Here is a 15,016-nt window from a genome sequence, read left to right as displayed (position 1 = left end):
TTCCATTGCAGTCTTATTTAGCAAGTAAGACGTTGGAATGAGAGAAGTTTTTTTAGTGAAAGACATCAACTTAGTTTTTGAAGGATTTAGTATCATTAGCCATGTTGTGCACCACGAAGTTAAGGAGTCAAGGTCAGATTGCAGAGATTGGCAGCGAGCTTCAGAAGAGATGTTGCGGTACATAACACAACCGTCAGCGAATAGCCTAACTCTAGAGTAGACGCAGGAGGGTAAGTCATTAATATTGCTACGGAACAGTATTCGCGATGACAAAGAGGCGAGCATGGTGAAGACTACGACGACGATTAGAGGGTCGCGCGAGCTGTTGCCTCTAGGTCAAGTGCGGCGTATTGCCTTGTAAATATACTTGTATATAGCTTTTCGTCGGCGTCTTCCTACGTAACATATCTGGTGGAGGTGGACGTTCCCTGTACCTCGTCACGGAGCTTCGCAGTGGACGGTACGTCGAGCATTCCTTCATGACTCCCGGCGACGACAACTCGACTCCGCCGGCTCCGACACCTGCTGCCACTTCGACGACCAACATTACTCTCCCCGCACCCCGTGATCCTGGCGTATTCTCGGGCAAAGATGGGGAAGACGTCGAGGACTGCATCAGCCTGTACGAACACGTCAGCCGCAATAACCGGTGGGACCCTACTATCATACTCGCCAACGTAGTCTTTTACCTCGGTGGCACACCTCGAGTTTGGTTTCGGACGCACGAAGATGAGCTCACCAATAGGAATTCGCTTAATCAAAATCTCCGAGGCTTGTTCGGCAACCCATACGGTCACCAACTTGCCCCGCAGAGGGCGCTTTCCGGCCGTGTGCAGACGTCAACAGAGCCCTACGTCACGTACATTCAGGACGTCTTGGCTCTGTGCCACAATGTTGACGCACAGATGACTGAGCCCGACAAGGTCTCCCACATTCTCAAAGGCATTGCCGATGACGCCTTCAACTTGCTCGTTTTTAACAACGTGGCGACGGTGGATGCAGTTATAAAAGAGTGCCGCCGCCTGGAACTCGCTAAAAGCCGACGTATCGCCCAGCAGTTTGCCCGTCTGCCCAACACCCCAGCGACATCTTCCTGTGCTGACGCTTCTCCTCCCAACAATACTGCCGATGTTACCAGAATCGTCCGGCGTGTGATAGAGGCCGCCTATCCAGCTGCCTTCGACTCCAGCCCCTCCAATGCACCTGCAGTCCCGGTTTCCCTGATCCAGGCAGTTGTCCGCCAGGAGTTTGCAAACATGCGTCTTCACACCATCTGCTCGGAAGATCGCCCTGATATCCACCCGGCTTCTTCGATTCCACTCCGTTCCGCATCTTCTGACCCACGACGTTTCCGCAACCCGTTTGAATGGCGCACTGCAGACGACAAACCCATTTGTTTTCCCTGCCATCGAATCGGGCACATTTCTCGGCACTGTCGCAGTCGTTGGACTTCCCCGAGCCGGTCTACTTATACTGCCCACTCTCGCCCCCCAGGTGACCCATCTCGTCCCTATGCTGCCCGCTCCGACAAAGCCGCCACAGATTCTCCTGCGCCGAACCGCCCCTATTCTCGTTCGCCTTCGCCCCAACGACGACAATCTCGCTCCCCCAAGCCCCGTCGCTGCTATTCGCCGACTACATTCGGACGCCGCTCCCAGCCGGAAAACTAGACGATGCAGCGCCTCGAGGTGACGCTGCATAGCTCCCTACGCCGCCAAATCCTCTACTGACGTTTACCACTCACCTGAACCTTCTTGACGTGCAAGTCGACGGTGTTTCTGTATCTGCTCTCAAAGACACTGAGGTGCATTTGTCTGTAATGAGCGCTGACCTCCGTAACCGGCTGAGGAATATAATTACGCCCGCCACGACGCCTGTTGTCCGTGTCGCCGATGGCGGAACAGCCCCTGTAATTGGTATGTGTGCCGTCCGCGTCTCCTTCACCGATCGCTCCACTATCGTGCTATTCGCAGTCATCGCCCACTGTCCCCACGACATCATCCTCGGCTTAGACTTCCCCTCCGCACATTCTGCTCTCATAGATTGTTCCGCCAGTACTCTCCGCCTTGACCTGCCTATTCTAGATCCCGCTGAACCCCACCCCAGTCGCCTCAGTTCCGTCGACTTCGTTCGCTTGCCACCTTCGGCACTGACTTACGTTGACTTCGTGTCATCCCCACCAGACCCCGACGGTCACTACATCGCGGCTCCTATGCCAGACGTCCTCCTTACACACGGGATCACAGCACCTGATACAGTTTTATCTATTACGGCGAATTGCGACTGCCTGCTAGTGGTCAATTTCGGCTTGACGACACAAGTGCTGCCAGGCGGGATGTCTCTGGCCCAGCTTTCCTAATTCGAGGATCACTCAGTAGCATCTATTACAGTAGACGACAATTCAGCCGATCCTCCTCTACCATCGCAGTCGGCAACTTGTACCATCGCCGACTTACAGAAAATGATTGCGCCCGACATGCCATCCGAGCACGCTCATGAGCTCTATCGCGTTCTGTTTTCCTACCACGATATTTTTTTTTTCTTTAACGATCGTCCTTTGGCCCAAACTACAGCTGTTAAAGATCGCATTAATACCGGCGGTGCTGCTCCTATTCATCGCCGCCCGTATCGAGCGTCACCGGCTGAGCGTCAAGTTATTCACGCCGAAGTTCGCAAAATGCTTGCCAAGAACTTTATTGAACCGTCATGTAGTCCATAGGCGTCACCTGTTGTACTGTTAAAAAAGAAGGATGGATCATGGCGCTTTTGCGTGGATTATCGGCACTTTAACAGGGTTACCAAGAACGACGTGTATCGCTTAGCTAGGATTGATGACGCCCTTGTCTGCCTCCACGGTGCTCGCTATTTGTCCTCTATTGACCTTCGCTCCGGCTACTGGCAGATTGCCGTGGACGATCTCGACCGCAAGAAGACTGCCTTTGTAACACCTAACGGTCTTTATCAATTCAAAGTGATGCCATTCCGTCTATGTAACCCTCCTGCCACTTTTTAACGCATGATGGACTCCCTTCGCGGTTTCAAATGGTCGGCGTGCCTGTGCTACTTGGACGACGTTATAGTATTCTCCCCAACTTTCGCTACGCACCTCTAGCGCCTCTCAGCAGTGCTGGACGTTTTTCGGCGAGTCGGTCTGCAACTCATCGCATCGAAGTGCCAATTCGGCCGTCGCCAGATTACCGTCCTTAGACATCTCGTTGACGCGAACGGAGTGCAAACGGACACAGGCAAGATCCATGCTGTTACGCACTTCCCTGTTCCGAAGTGTGTCAAGGATGTGCGCCGCTTCATCGGCCTTTGCTCGTACTTCCGCCGCATGTGAAAAATTTCGCGGCTATAGCACGACCACTAACCGAGCTTCTGAAAAAATACTCCCCTCTCCAGTGGGGCGATAACGAGGCCTCTGCATTCTCGCTTCTAATCGACCTTCTCAACACGCCTCCCGTTCTGGCGCATTTCGATCCTTCTGCGCCTACCGAAATCTGTACTGATGCCAGCGGTCACGGAATTGGCGCAGTACTGGCACAACGCCAGCGCAGCCACGACCGTGTTATCGCTTACGCCAGCAGGCTCCTCTCGCCCGCGGAGCGCAACTATTCCATCACTGAGCGTGAGTGTCTGGCCCTAGTTTGTGCGGTTCCGAAGTTCCGCCCATACTTATATGGCCGACCCTTTTCATTTGTCACAGACCATCACGCGCTTTGCTGGTTATGCTCACTAAAAGATCTTACAGGAAGACTTGGTCGCTGGGCCTTACGCCACCAAGAATATTCGTACTCTGTCACCTACAAATCTGGCCGATTACACAAGGACACTGGCTGCCTGTCTCGCTACCCGGTAGACGAGCCTGACGAGGCCGACAGCAGTACCGCCAACAGCATTTTCTCTGTGTCTGCCTTCGCTAACATCGCTGATGAGCAGTAGCGAGACCTATCGCTGCGAGTTGTCATCGAGCGTCTGCGCTCTACAGCTACCGACGCATCCGTTCGCCGATATGTCCTCCAGGGCGGCTTTCTGTACCCAAGGAACTTTCTCCCTGACGGATCTGATCTTGTCGTGCCAAAACATCTACGACAGACGGTGGTCTTTGAGATGCATGACGCACCCACTGCATGACATCTTCGGGTAACCCGCACGTACGACCGCGTCCTCCGCCGCTTCTATTGGCCTGGTCTCGCTCGCTCCATCCGACGCTATGTTGCTGCCTGTGATCCCTGCCAGCGTCGGAAAACACCTCAGGTGTTACCTGCCGGTCATCTCAAGCCGATCACCGTCCCTGTGGAACCGTTATTTCGTGTTGGATTAGACCTCCTCGGTGCCTTTCCCACGTTATCCTCTGGGAACCAATGGGTAGCCGTCGCAACTGATTACGCCACCCGATACGCTATCACGCGGGCTCTCCCTACCAGTTGCGTCACTGACGTCGCGGCCTTTTTCTTGCATGACATTATCTTACTTAATGGCTCCCCGCGACAGCTGCTTACTGACCATGGCCGTAACTTCCTCTCGAAAGTTATCGCCGACATTGTGCGTTCCTGCTCCATTCAACGCAAGCTGACTACCTCATACCATCCTCAAACCAATGACCTTGCAGAGCGGTTAAACCGTGCTCTTACCGATACGCTGTCCAAGTACGTTTCCAAGGACCACCACGACTGGGACATTGCCCTTCCTTACGTCCCATTTGCGTACAATTCTTCCCGGCACGACACCGCCGGATTTTCTCCATTATATCTATTGTACGGTCGCGAACCTACCTTGCCCCTAGACACGGCACTTCCTCCTGCTGCGATCTCAACAAGCGAGCATGCGCGCGACGCCATTACACTCGCGGACTATGCACGCCAGCTTGCCCGTACTCGACTGACGGCCTCGCAAACCACTCAGCAGCGTCAGTACAACGCCCGCCACCATGACGTACAGCTTTCGCCTGGTGCGCTCGTGCTCCCGTGGTCGCCCTCTAGCCAAGTCGGACTTTCAGAGAAGCTCCCTTCGCGATATACAGGGCCCTACCACGTGCTCAGCGAGGTGACGCCTGTGACGTACGAAACTGCTCCTGTGCGTTCAACCTCGTCCTCTACTCTGGCATCTAGTGATGTTGGGCACGTCAGTAGGCTCAAGGCTTACTACGCTGCTACCGAGTCCGGCGTTTAATTGCTCCGGGACGGCGCTTTTGCCCCCGGGGGTAGTACTACGGAACAGTATTTGCGATGACAAAGAGGCGAGCAGGGTGAAGACGACGACGACGATTAGAGGCTAGCGCGAGCTGTTGCCTTTTGTCCAAGTGCGGCGTATTGCCTCGTAAATATTCTTATATACAACATTTCGTCGGCGTCTTCCTACGTAACGATATAAATTAGGAAAACAATGGACCGAGCACACTTCCTTGAGGAACACCGGATGAGACTGGGATGAAAGGAGAGTCAAAGTTATTGACCGACGTGAACTGTTGTCTACTAGAGAGGAAGGTTTGAACCCACGCCAGAACAAGTGGGTGAATATTAAGCTGTCTAAGTTGTAGTAAGAGCCGGTGGTGAGGAACTCGATGGAATGCTTTTGAGAAGTCAAGGAGTATGGCGTCAGTTTGGATGCCGGCGTCCAATGTGAGTGTAAATCCTGAGTAAATCCTGCAATTTGTGTTTCATGTGAGAAGCCATACGAAAACCATGCTGGTATTTGAAGATGACATTGTGTTCCTCTAAATATTTAATTACTTTTGAGTCTATAATGTGTTCCAAGAGTTTACAGATCTGTCGTTAAGTGGGGACGAGTGATTCCCTGATTTAAATATGGGCGCTACTTTTGCTATTAGCCAATCCTGAGGAATGGTGCCTGACGATAATGATAGAGAAATATGGCTACCAGGCAACGATAGATACCAGAAGAAATATGTTTAAGTATTTTGTTGTTGAAGGCATTATGATCAGATGCAGATTAAGTTTTAAATTTTCCAAGTAAAGAAATGCGAGCTTCGTCAATTATTATTTCAGTCACATTAATACCGGAAACAACATCCATGTTAAAAAAAATTATGGGGTTTTACGTGCCAAAACCACTTTCTGATTATGAGGCACGCCTTAGTGGAGGACTCCGGAAATTTCGACCACCTGGGGTTCTTTAACGTGCACCTAAATCTAAGTACACGGGTGTTTTCGCATTTCGCCCCCATCGAAATGCGGCCGCCGTGGCCGGGATTCGATCCCGCGACCTCGTGCTCAGCAGCCTAACACCATAGCCACTGAGCAACCACGCCGGGTAACAACCTCAATGTTAGGGCATGTAGTATGTTCTCAAGAGTAAAAACTGTTGAGAATGAATCATTTAATAACTCAGCACATTCGGATTCAGTAACAGAAGAACCATGGGTATTAGCAAGAGTTACATTGGTATTAGCAAGCGTTCTACGAGAAATCAAAATGATTCATTAAATAATTAAAATATTTACGTTAATTCACTTTTCAATTATTTACTTTACGGCACATATTTAAATCTATGAGTCATTTTGAGGTTATGGAGTTGCAGTTGTTGTGTTTCCCAGTTTATGCGAGTACCGCAAAGCGCAGGAATTTCACAATCTGCTGTATCGGTCAATGACCGGAAACGAAGGACGCGAGTCGGTTCCGTGATGAGCGGACACAGGAGACACCCAGGCGTGGAAAGAAGTGCGGCTTAGTGGGTGCGCCATAGAAAAGCCGCCAAGTCTGCACCCTTGCAAGGAACAAAAGGGAAGACGGCCCGAGCTGAGTGGGAGCGTTCGGGGAGACGGGCGTGAAGATAAAAGGTAAGGGTGTGCTTGAGGTCACCGCCACCGCTAACGCGCACGCACTCCCCACTGCTGGAGGAGGAAGAGGAGGAGGAGTAAAAGACTTTATTAAGGTCCAGTACAAGGTGTTTGCAACTGCCAAAGGATGATGACCTTGTCATTGTTAGAGATAACAAAGTACTCATTACGTTTTGGAAATTAGGTAAAGTTAAAATCATTAAGGGGAGCGATGGGTACGCCCCAGCATGGAAAGTCCGTCTAGCAGACAACACAGAGCTCACAAGACCTGTTCAACTTTTTGTCCTCTGGAACTGTGCATGTGAAATTGTTGGCCGAGGATAATGTCAGAAATCGTGCTCGTGCGGCGCATCGATGAAGAGGCAGAGGCAGATGGGCTCGCGACCGGGAGAATACGGATGTTAGGCTTGTCACCTCGAGTGCGCCAGGTTAGGACGGCTGAACGCTCTGCGACAATAAATCTGACAGAAGTGTGTTCTCCTACAGACCCTTCAGGCCGCCTGGTGTGGTGGAGCTTCAGACTTCAAGAATATGACATCACTGTAATATTCAAGTCCGGACGAAAGCATTCTGATGCTGAATGACTATCACGTGACCCCATTGATCCGCCGCCACAAAACAACGAGGATTACGACACCTTCCTTGGAATCATATGCCCGCGACTTGGCTGAACAGCAACGAGCAGACACGGAGCTAAAAGGCCTCGACGAGTATTTGGGAGGGAACACTAACGTTGTCCATAAGGCATTTAAGCGAGGATCATCTTCGTTCTTGCTCCAAAACAATCTATTCCTAAAGAAGAACTCCTCACCAGTCCGCGCCAACTACCTCGTTGTTGTTCCCGCAGCACTAGGTCCAGAAGTACTGTACCCCCTACATGAAGATTCCACAGCTGGGCACCTCGGATTCTCCCGGATGCTATGGAGGATACAAAGAAAGTGTTACTGGCCGCGCCTGACCGCCGACGTCGCCCGTTGCGTCAAGACATGCCGAGAGTGTCAGCGATGCAAGACACCACCGAAAAGGCCAGCGGGATTACTACAGCCGATCGAGCCTCCTTACCGACCATTCCAGCAGATCGGGATGGATTTGTTGGGACCGTTTCCGACGTCAACATCCGGAAATAAGTAGATCGTCGTGGCGACGGACTACCTCCTCCGGTTCACTGAAACGAAAGCTCTGCCGAAGGTAGCGCAGCCAAAGTGGCGAAATTATTTGTCGAGTACATCCTGCTGCGACGTGGTGACCCAGAAGTCCTCATCACCAACAGAGGAATTGCCTTTACAGCAGAGCTCAGCAAAGGCAGCCTGCAATACAGCCAGACAAGCCACAGGAGGACGACTGCCTACCACCCGCCGACGAATGGTCTTATGGAGGGCCTGAACAAGACCCTCGCCGACATGCTAGCGATGTACGTCGACGGCGAGCACAAGACGTGGGATGCCATTCTGCCGTACCTAACCTTCACGTGCAACACGGCACTGCAAGAAAACTCAAATGGCACCGTTCAAGCTGGTGTGCGGCAGGAACCTGGCGACGACTCTCGACGCCATGCTGCCACACGTCATTGACGAAGAGAATCTCGACGTCGCCGCCTGTCTGCAGCACGCCGAAGAAGCCCGACCGCTCGCCCGGCTGCGCATCAAGACTCAGCAGAGGAGCAATAGCCGGCACCACAATATTCGACGACGATACGTGGAATACGAGCCTGGGGACCATGTTTGAGTTAGGACTCCGATACGCCGACGAGGACTTAGCTTTTGCGCCGCTCTTTCGCACCCTACAAGATCATCCGACCCGGCGCACTGGACTATAAGGTCGTGCAAGACGGCATTTCGCTATCACAGCGGCGCCGCTCACGACCTGAAATCGTCCATTTTCTGCGACTAAAGCCGTTCTACCAGTGCTGACGAACTTTGGGACTTTGCATAGCTAAATTTTGGACTTTCCTTTTCGCGCTGTGTCACTTCGGGCTCTGTTTCTTTGTTGTTTTATTACTATGTCGTCTTATTTATTATTTTTACTTTTGTTTAACAAGTGTCCTTTTCTTTTTAGTTCTGTTATGTCTGCAGCATCGGGACGATGCTTTCTGAGAGGGGCCATTGACACGCGCACTTGTTGATCTTTTCCGGGTGACTGCTTTTCACCGTCTAAAAAATGTTATCGCTTAGCGCGGAACGCGCCGCCATGTATCGGAAGTTTCTCAAACGTTACCGATGGTTCTATCTGCTGTTTGTTGTCACCGAAGCTTGTGTTATGTGAGTGCATGTGCGACGCGAATTGTGCAGAACTTTCTGGAAGACAAGCAGTCATCAGCGATTACTTCGGAACCTTCGATGACTCATGTATAAAAGCCGACGCGGTTGACTGGCAGATCAGATTTCGACGATCACCGATCGTATTCAGCGCTATCGCTGTGCTCTGAGTGAAACTTGCTTTTGTGGGCACAAGTCCGTCCAACAAAAGTTCCGTCATTTATAGATTTGCCACTGTATTATTCACTGTTACTACTACGTGACACTATACAGCTTACGTGAACTCGTTACAATGTTTGCAATGTGTTGCTAAAATCATGCTCACATAATAATAATTATGTACTTCATAGTGGTGTACGGTATATCAATTTTGTCCGCTTTAGATGTAGCGTTAGTTGCAGTTTACAAAACTGTGATTTCATTTTTCATCCCTTAGTTACAAGTTTGTACACCTGATAAGATTGTTTTTCAAAATGTTGCAATGCTCAACAATTTGTATTTTAGAAATTTACTGCCTCAATGAGAATTCCGCTTCGAGCTGTCACAAGTTTTCCCTTAAAGTTTTCCCTTAAATTGCAACAATGAACTGCAGCACCTTGTAGTGGTTGCCGAGAAAAACGACTTATCCGTTTCCATGCATTTCGGCGGGGGGCCGCCCCGCTTCTCAACTTGCCATCCTCACGATTCGCTGCTGTGCCGTGGTGCACGGGTGTGCACAGCTGCTCGCGCTCACCCCGACCGACGCCTCTGCACCTCCTCCCTTTCCCACTGACTTCGCTCGCCTGCCACCTGAAAAGGCAACTTATGCGCACCTCTGTCACGCTCCGCCTGCATAAACGTTCCTGCCACTTCTTACTACATGATGGACTCCCCTCTGAAAGGCATTAAGGGGTCCTGTTTCCCCCGTTATATATATAACTGCGTTATTGTTATATCTCCCCCTCCAAAAGCTACATTCAAATAAAATGTAAGGCTATAATTAATGCGCTCGCCAAATAAAACATAATGCGACGTGATAAACCGGAGGCCCGTATTGAAATTGGAACGTCACAATCTACATGCTATTTCGTTTTCGTGTATGCGGTGGGCGTTTTCGTGGGGACATTGCATTTTATCTTTTGGTTAACACTTCTCCGAAAACTTATATGCAAGTAACAAATTAAGATCATTAAGTCGTTGCACAAATATTTCCCTTCGTATGACCCGTATATATATATATATATATATATATATATATATATATATATATATATATATATATGATATAAACTTGGTGAGAAAGGCAGGGACATTCTGGTTTGCTACCCCGCACTGGGGAAAGTGTAAGGGGAAATAAAAGACGGAAAGAATAGCGGAGAGATAAAGCAGAAGCACGAAAACAAAGAAACGAATACGGAAGAGGTTGGGAACGTCCGTGAGTACTACACTTGCAGTGATAAGTATCCCAAACAAGTGACTTTCATTTTGCTTTAGTAGTCGCTCGAAACATTCAGCTGCTCCTGATAGTGTGGCCACGTAAAGCAGATTTTGTAGCTGTACTTGCTGTGCAGTGAGTGTCATATTTAGTCTTACGACCATAAATGCACGCGATACAAAGAACATTAGACGATAACCTAAACAATGTGATCCTCGAAAAGTGCGTATTAAAATCTTGGCGCTTTTTCCCCGTAATGGTTATTGGCTAGGTGTTCGTATATACTGTCTGGACGTTCCCATAGCACCGACAGCATTGTCTCGTCGTTCCTATTCTCCGCCGTGATGGCTTTGGTGTTGCGCTGCTAAGCCCAAGGGTTAAAATCCAGGCCACGGCGGCCGCATTACACGCCATTTGGGGCAAAATGCAAGAAAACGCCCGTGTACCTGTGTGCATGTCGAAGAGCCCCACTTGGTCGAAATTAATCTGAACTTCAGCACTACGGTGTGCCTCATAATGGTATCGTGTTTTTGGCTTATAAAACCCCAGAATCTAAATTCATCGCTCCTCTTTTCCAGCACGCGAGCGCACGTCTGCGCATTTTTCTGTTTCGCTTACAAAGCTTGCGTTTCCGTAGCCAGTGACCGTTCGTAAAACACAACAGGGGCTCGTCGAACAAAACCTTTCTATGCACCCTCCTTCCCTTGTGCTTCAATATAACTTGTTTCCTTGGAATCGCAAAGACAGAAGATGAGCCCACTTGGAGGGAGAATCCGAGATCTGCCTTGCGCGCCTTTTGAAGGGCACTTATCACTGTTTTCTCTAGCTCTCTATACGCCGTCCATGACAGCACAGCGTAACATTCTTCTGGGTCGTTTCCGTGCTACTTTGTCCACAAAGCTCATCACTTGCTACGCTTATCAATATAGTGTTAAACATTCTATTTTATTTGACCACATAATGCTCGATCTTGCAACGAGTTTTCCAGCGGCTACGGAGCATACGGAAATTTTCCGTCCGAGGCTTTCGATGAAACTCCTGGCTAATGTCTCTCGGGCGTTTGGTAACCACCACGCGCGGCGCGATCGAGTAGAACGTACTGGAACGAGGCGGCTCTACTCACAGCATGAAGGTCCGTTGCACTGGGCGCTTGTTTCTAGAGTCTCTGCTCCCGGCGACACGCGGTCAAAGGCTGATAGCGGCTGCAAGACGAGGCGCGTTCATAAGCGCAGATAAGAGTTGAGGGTGAAATAGCCTCTCGACAAAGATCTCTTTCTCTTTCATGCGCGGTACACTCCCGTTCCCTTAAAGACGCGGCCAACTGGAGGGAAGCCCAACTGCCGCCAAGAAAGCGCGGAGTGCCGACCATCTATGGGAGCCCCGAGAATAGCCGAGGGCGCAGGCACATGCTTCTGGGACGAGATCGCGCAAGCATTTCGCTTTCCGAACGTTCGCTCAGCGGTTGTCAGCACAGTGAGACGAAAGCGCGAATTGAACACGGCCCACTCAGTCGCGCAGCAGGCCAAGCGAACGTTCGGAAAGCGGGATGCTTGCGCTGAATTCGACTTCGGACAGCATGGAAGGTGTTACGTATGATGCGACAGTCCCTTGTGTCCCGCATTGTATATCTCAGGGGCGTTGTTCTCCAGCGCTCATTAACACTCAGCAAGCTCGTGACCCGTAACCTCAAGAATGCACAGAGTTTCCTTCAAGGAGATTCGGGCTGCAGCAGCCATCACACCTGCTGTCACTTGCGAGTGGAAGGGCTTTAGCCACGACAATATAGCTTCGCTCCAGTGTACGACGCTTTCACATGACGTGGATGTGTATCGCTCGTCATGGGCTTCCCCATAGGCCCAATACGTCCGGTAGATCTTGCTTAGGATGACTGGCCTCTGCAAGAACCGGCCTGATGACTTCGTCACGTGGGCTTAAGAAGGCTTTCACAACAGACCTTAAGCGAAGCTTTCGCGTGGCATGCCCCCTTTCTCTTAACCCCCGTGTAGGATAGCAAACCGGACGCTCGTGTGGTTGACCTCCCTGCCTTTGCTCTCCTTGCTTTCTCTTCTCTAGGGATATGCGGACAGTTGTTTTCGAGACCAAATCGTATGGTGCCGTATAGGAAAATCGAACTGAATTGAATATTGAATACTTTTCAAATAGTAAACACTCGTTTTCACCATTAATATAAAGGCAGAATCTGGGTGCACTCACGTGTCCGCGGAAGTATCCAAGTTGGTTCCGTTGCTGCCACGCAGGATGACGTTACCAAAAAAAAGCTGTTTAATAGAAAAGACATCAAATGCTAATATCGTTTTCATGTTAAATACACTGCGTCTATACAGATAGAGCATTTGATTTAGTCCCGCGTTCTAAATTCGAAAGCCACTGTCGGAGCTTGTGGCTGTCTGGTGTCTTGAGACAGCCACAAGGAACCGCTGTGGTTCCTTGTGGCTGTCTGGTGTGCAGTGTAGTACTGTGCAATATCGACGAGTACGAATAACGTTGCCGTTACGACGATACAGAGACTTCAAGTAACTGTACGGCATCCACGAAACGGCACCACATGTCGCCTGCTATAGATTGGCGATTTCGAAGAGTCGTGGTGGCACTGCACCGACAGCATGGTGCGTCATACACTGTTGCTCGTTTCAGTCGTGACAGCGTTTTCTTTATGTATATATTGTGGGATCCTCGATCCTCGATATTGCTCGATCCAGAGAAGGGTCAGGTGCGCACGCGCGAAATTGAGTAATATCCCTATAATATATACATAAAGGTCGATGCCTACTTGGCCTTGAACACCACGTCCAGACACTGCTCACAAAGAATTGCTCGTAAATGCAGAAGTGATGCGCGCCAGCATTGACGATCAACGTAGCATGCATAGAAGAATTCCTCGCAATTCTTTTGCAACCAAGGGACTTTGCAAAATTGGGGCGCCTTTTGACAATGAACAAATTTCACTCATGCATTCCGCGCCCCTTTGAGCAAGCAGAAGCCCAGTAAGTGTGGCAACCGGGCAAGGGTCACACACCGTGGGTTGCGTGCAAAATAGGTGGACAATCTGGGGAAGGAATGGACGACACTTCCATCGTTTGTTTGTTCTGTGCGCAACTAACGGCATGGATCGGTACCAACTCGCCCAGCTTTCATTTCCAATGGTGTCAGCAGTTGGGTGCGTGACGAATTTTGGAGCACGCGACACATACATGCTGCAGGTTGATGCAACAGTACGTCTGCATCAATGGACCAAGTTCTTATAAAAAAAACATTAATACAGGTGGCCCATAGCGGTCAATATTAGGCCCCTTCTTTTTCATTGTATTCATAAATGATGTCCCATCGTACATACAGATTAATGCGTCCTACAAGCAGATGACACAAATGTGTTCATAACGGCTGAGAATTAGAAAGATTTATTCAAAAGAGGTAATCACACTCTCAACCGGTTCTCTTACTGGTTACATAGAAATGAATCAATTCCAAATCATACTGAGAGCAATTTTATAATTTTTTCTGCTAAAACACGCCGCTTAGTGAGGATGGAGATTTGCTGTTTAATGCAGCTGTTCTCTAAAAAGTTAGTCATACAAAATTCTTAGGATTAGTTATAGACGAACATCTGACGTGGCATAATCACGTACATGAAGTAAATAGGAAGATTTACAAAAAATAGAGCAATATTTTATAAGTGACCACATCTATTTCCACTACGAGCCCTTCTAACCTTTTACTGTAGTTTTGTCGAATCGTATGTGTCATATTCTATATCAGTTCATAGACTTACGTATCCGACAACATCACAGCCAATACACGTAGCTCCAAATAGAGTTCTACGAATAATCAGCTTTGCCCAACGTACTGAGTCTATATCATTTGCTTATCCTGTATTAAATATTTTAATGTTGCATATTCACATTCGTTCCCGCACTGCACTTGGCACAAATTCCTAAAATGTTATACAAGTCCGTCAGTTCAATTTCATCATCACGTAACACAGTATCCAACATGATCTTCGTTATTAACGTTGTTAACAGTTTCACGTACACGTACAAATTGTGGAACATTTTCTTTTACAAATACTGCTGCTAGTCTTTGGAATACCTTTCCCAAAGTCATATTTTCATCACCATCCATTCAGTATTTTTCACTTGCTGCGCCAGTATTTCCCGCACAATAATTAATTTCACAAAAAAATATGTTTTCTTTTGTCTATTGTATAATGTTCTGCCTTTCTTTAATGTGTAAACCAATCTGTATGATCTTACACGAATATAAGTAACACTATCCATCATAGGGACCTCTTACCCAAATCACTTTAAGTTCTAGGGTCCGAACTGTGTAAATATGATGCACTGTATTCAATTTCGCTATGAATAATTAAATATTTGAATAAACTGACGGGTTGAACTGCAGTCAGGGTTGCTATTATATTTTCGTGCATTCAGACAGAAAAATTACGTGTGAAAGAAATAGTGACGCGATGTTTTATTCTGGCAAATGTCATTATATAGCATGCATGATAATGCAGATCATTCCACTCTG

General features: G+C 49.0%; 1 protein-coding gene across 2 annotated transcripts in view; it reads right to left on the bottom strand.

Moving 5' to 3' along the window:
• Nucleotides 1-11,682, bottom strand: part of LOC142576606 (urease accessory protein UreD-like) — a 91,680-nt gene extending 79,998 nt beyond the window's left edge. For both annotated transcript variants that reach the window (XR_012826883.1, XM_075686808.1), the window contains exon 1: nt 11,592-11,682. Coding sequence is in view for 1 of the 2 variants with exons in the window: in XM_075686808.1 (XP_075542923.1) it covers nt 11,592-11,596 (5 nt within the window). In the remaining variant the exon portion in view is untranslated. The remainder of the gene's footprint in view (nt 1-11,591) is intronic.
• Nucleotides 11,683-15,016: the final 3,334 nt, after the last annotated feature.

The sequence above is a fragment of the Dermacentor variabilis genome, chromosome 3 (genome assembly GCF_050947875.1).
Source record: "Dermacentor variabilis isolate Ectoservices chromosome 3, ASM5094787v1, whole genome shotgun sequence".
In the NCBI taxonomy this organism is placed as follows: domain Eukaryota; kingdom Metazoa; phylum Arthropoda; class Arachnida; order Ixodida; family Ixodidae; genus Dermacentor; species Dermacentor variabilis.
This window is presented reverse-complemented; position numbering and strand designations above follow the sequence as displayed.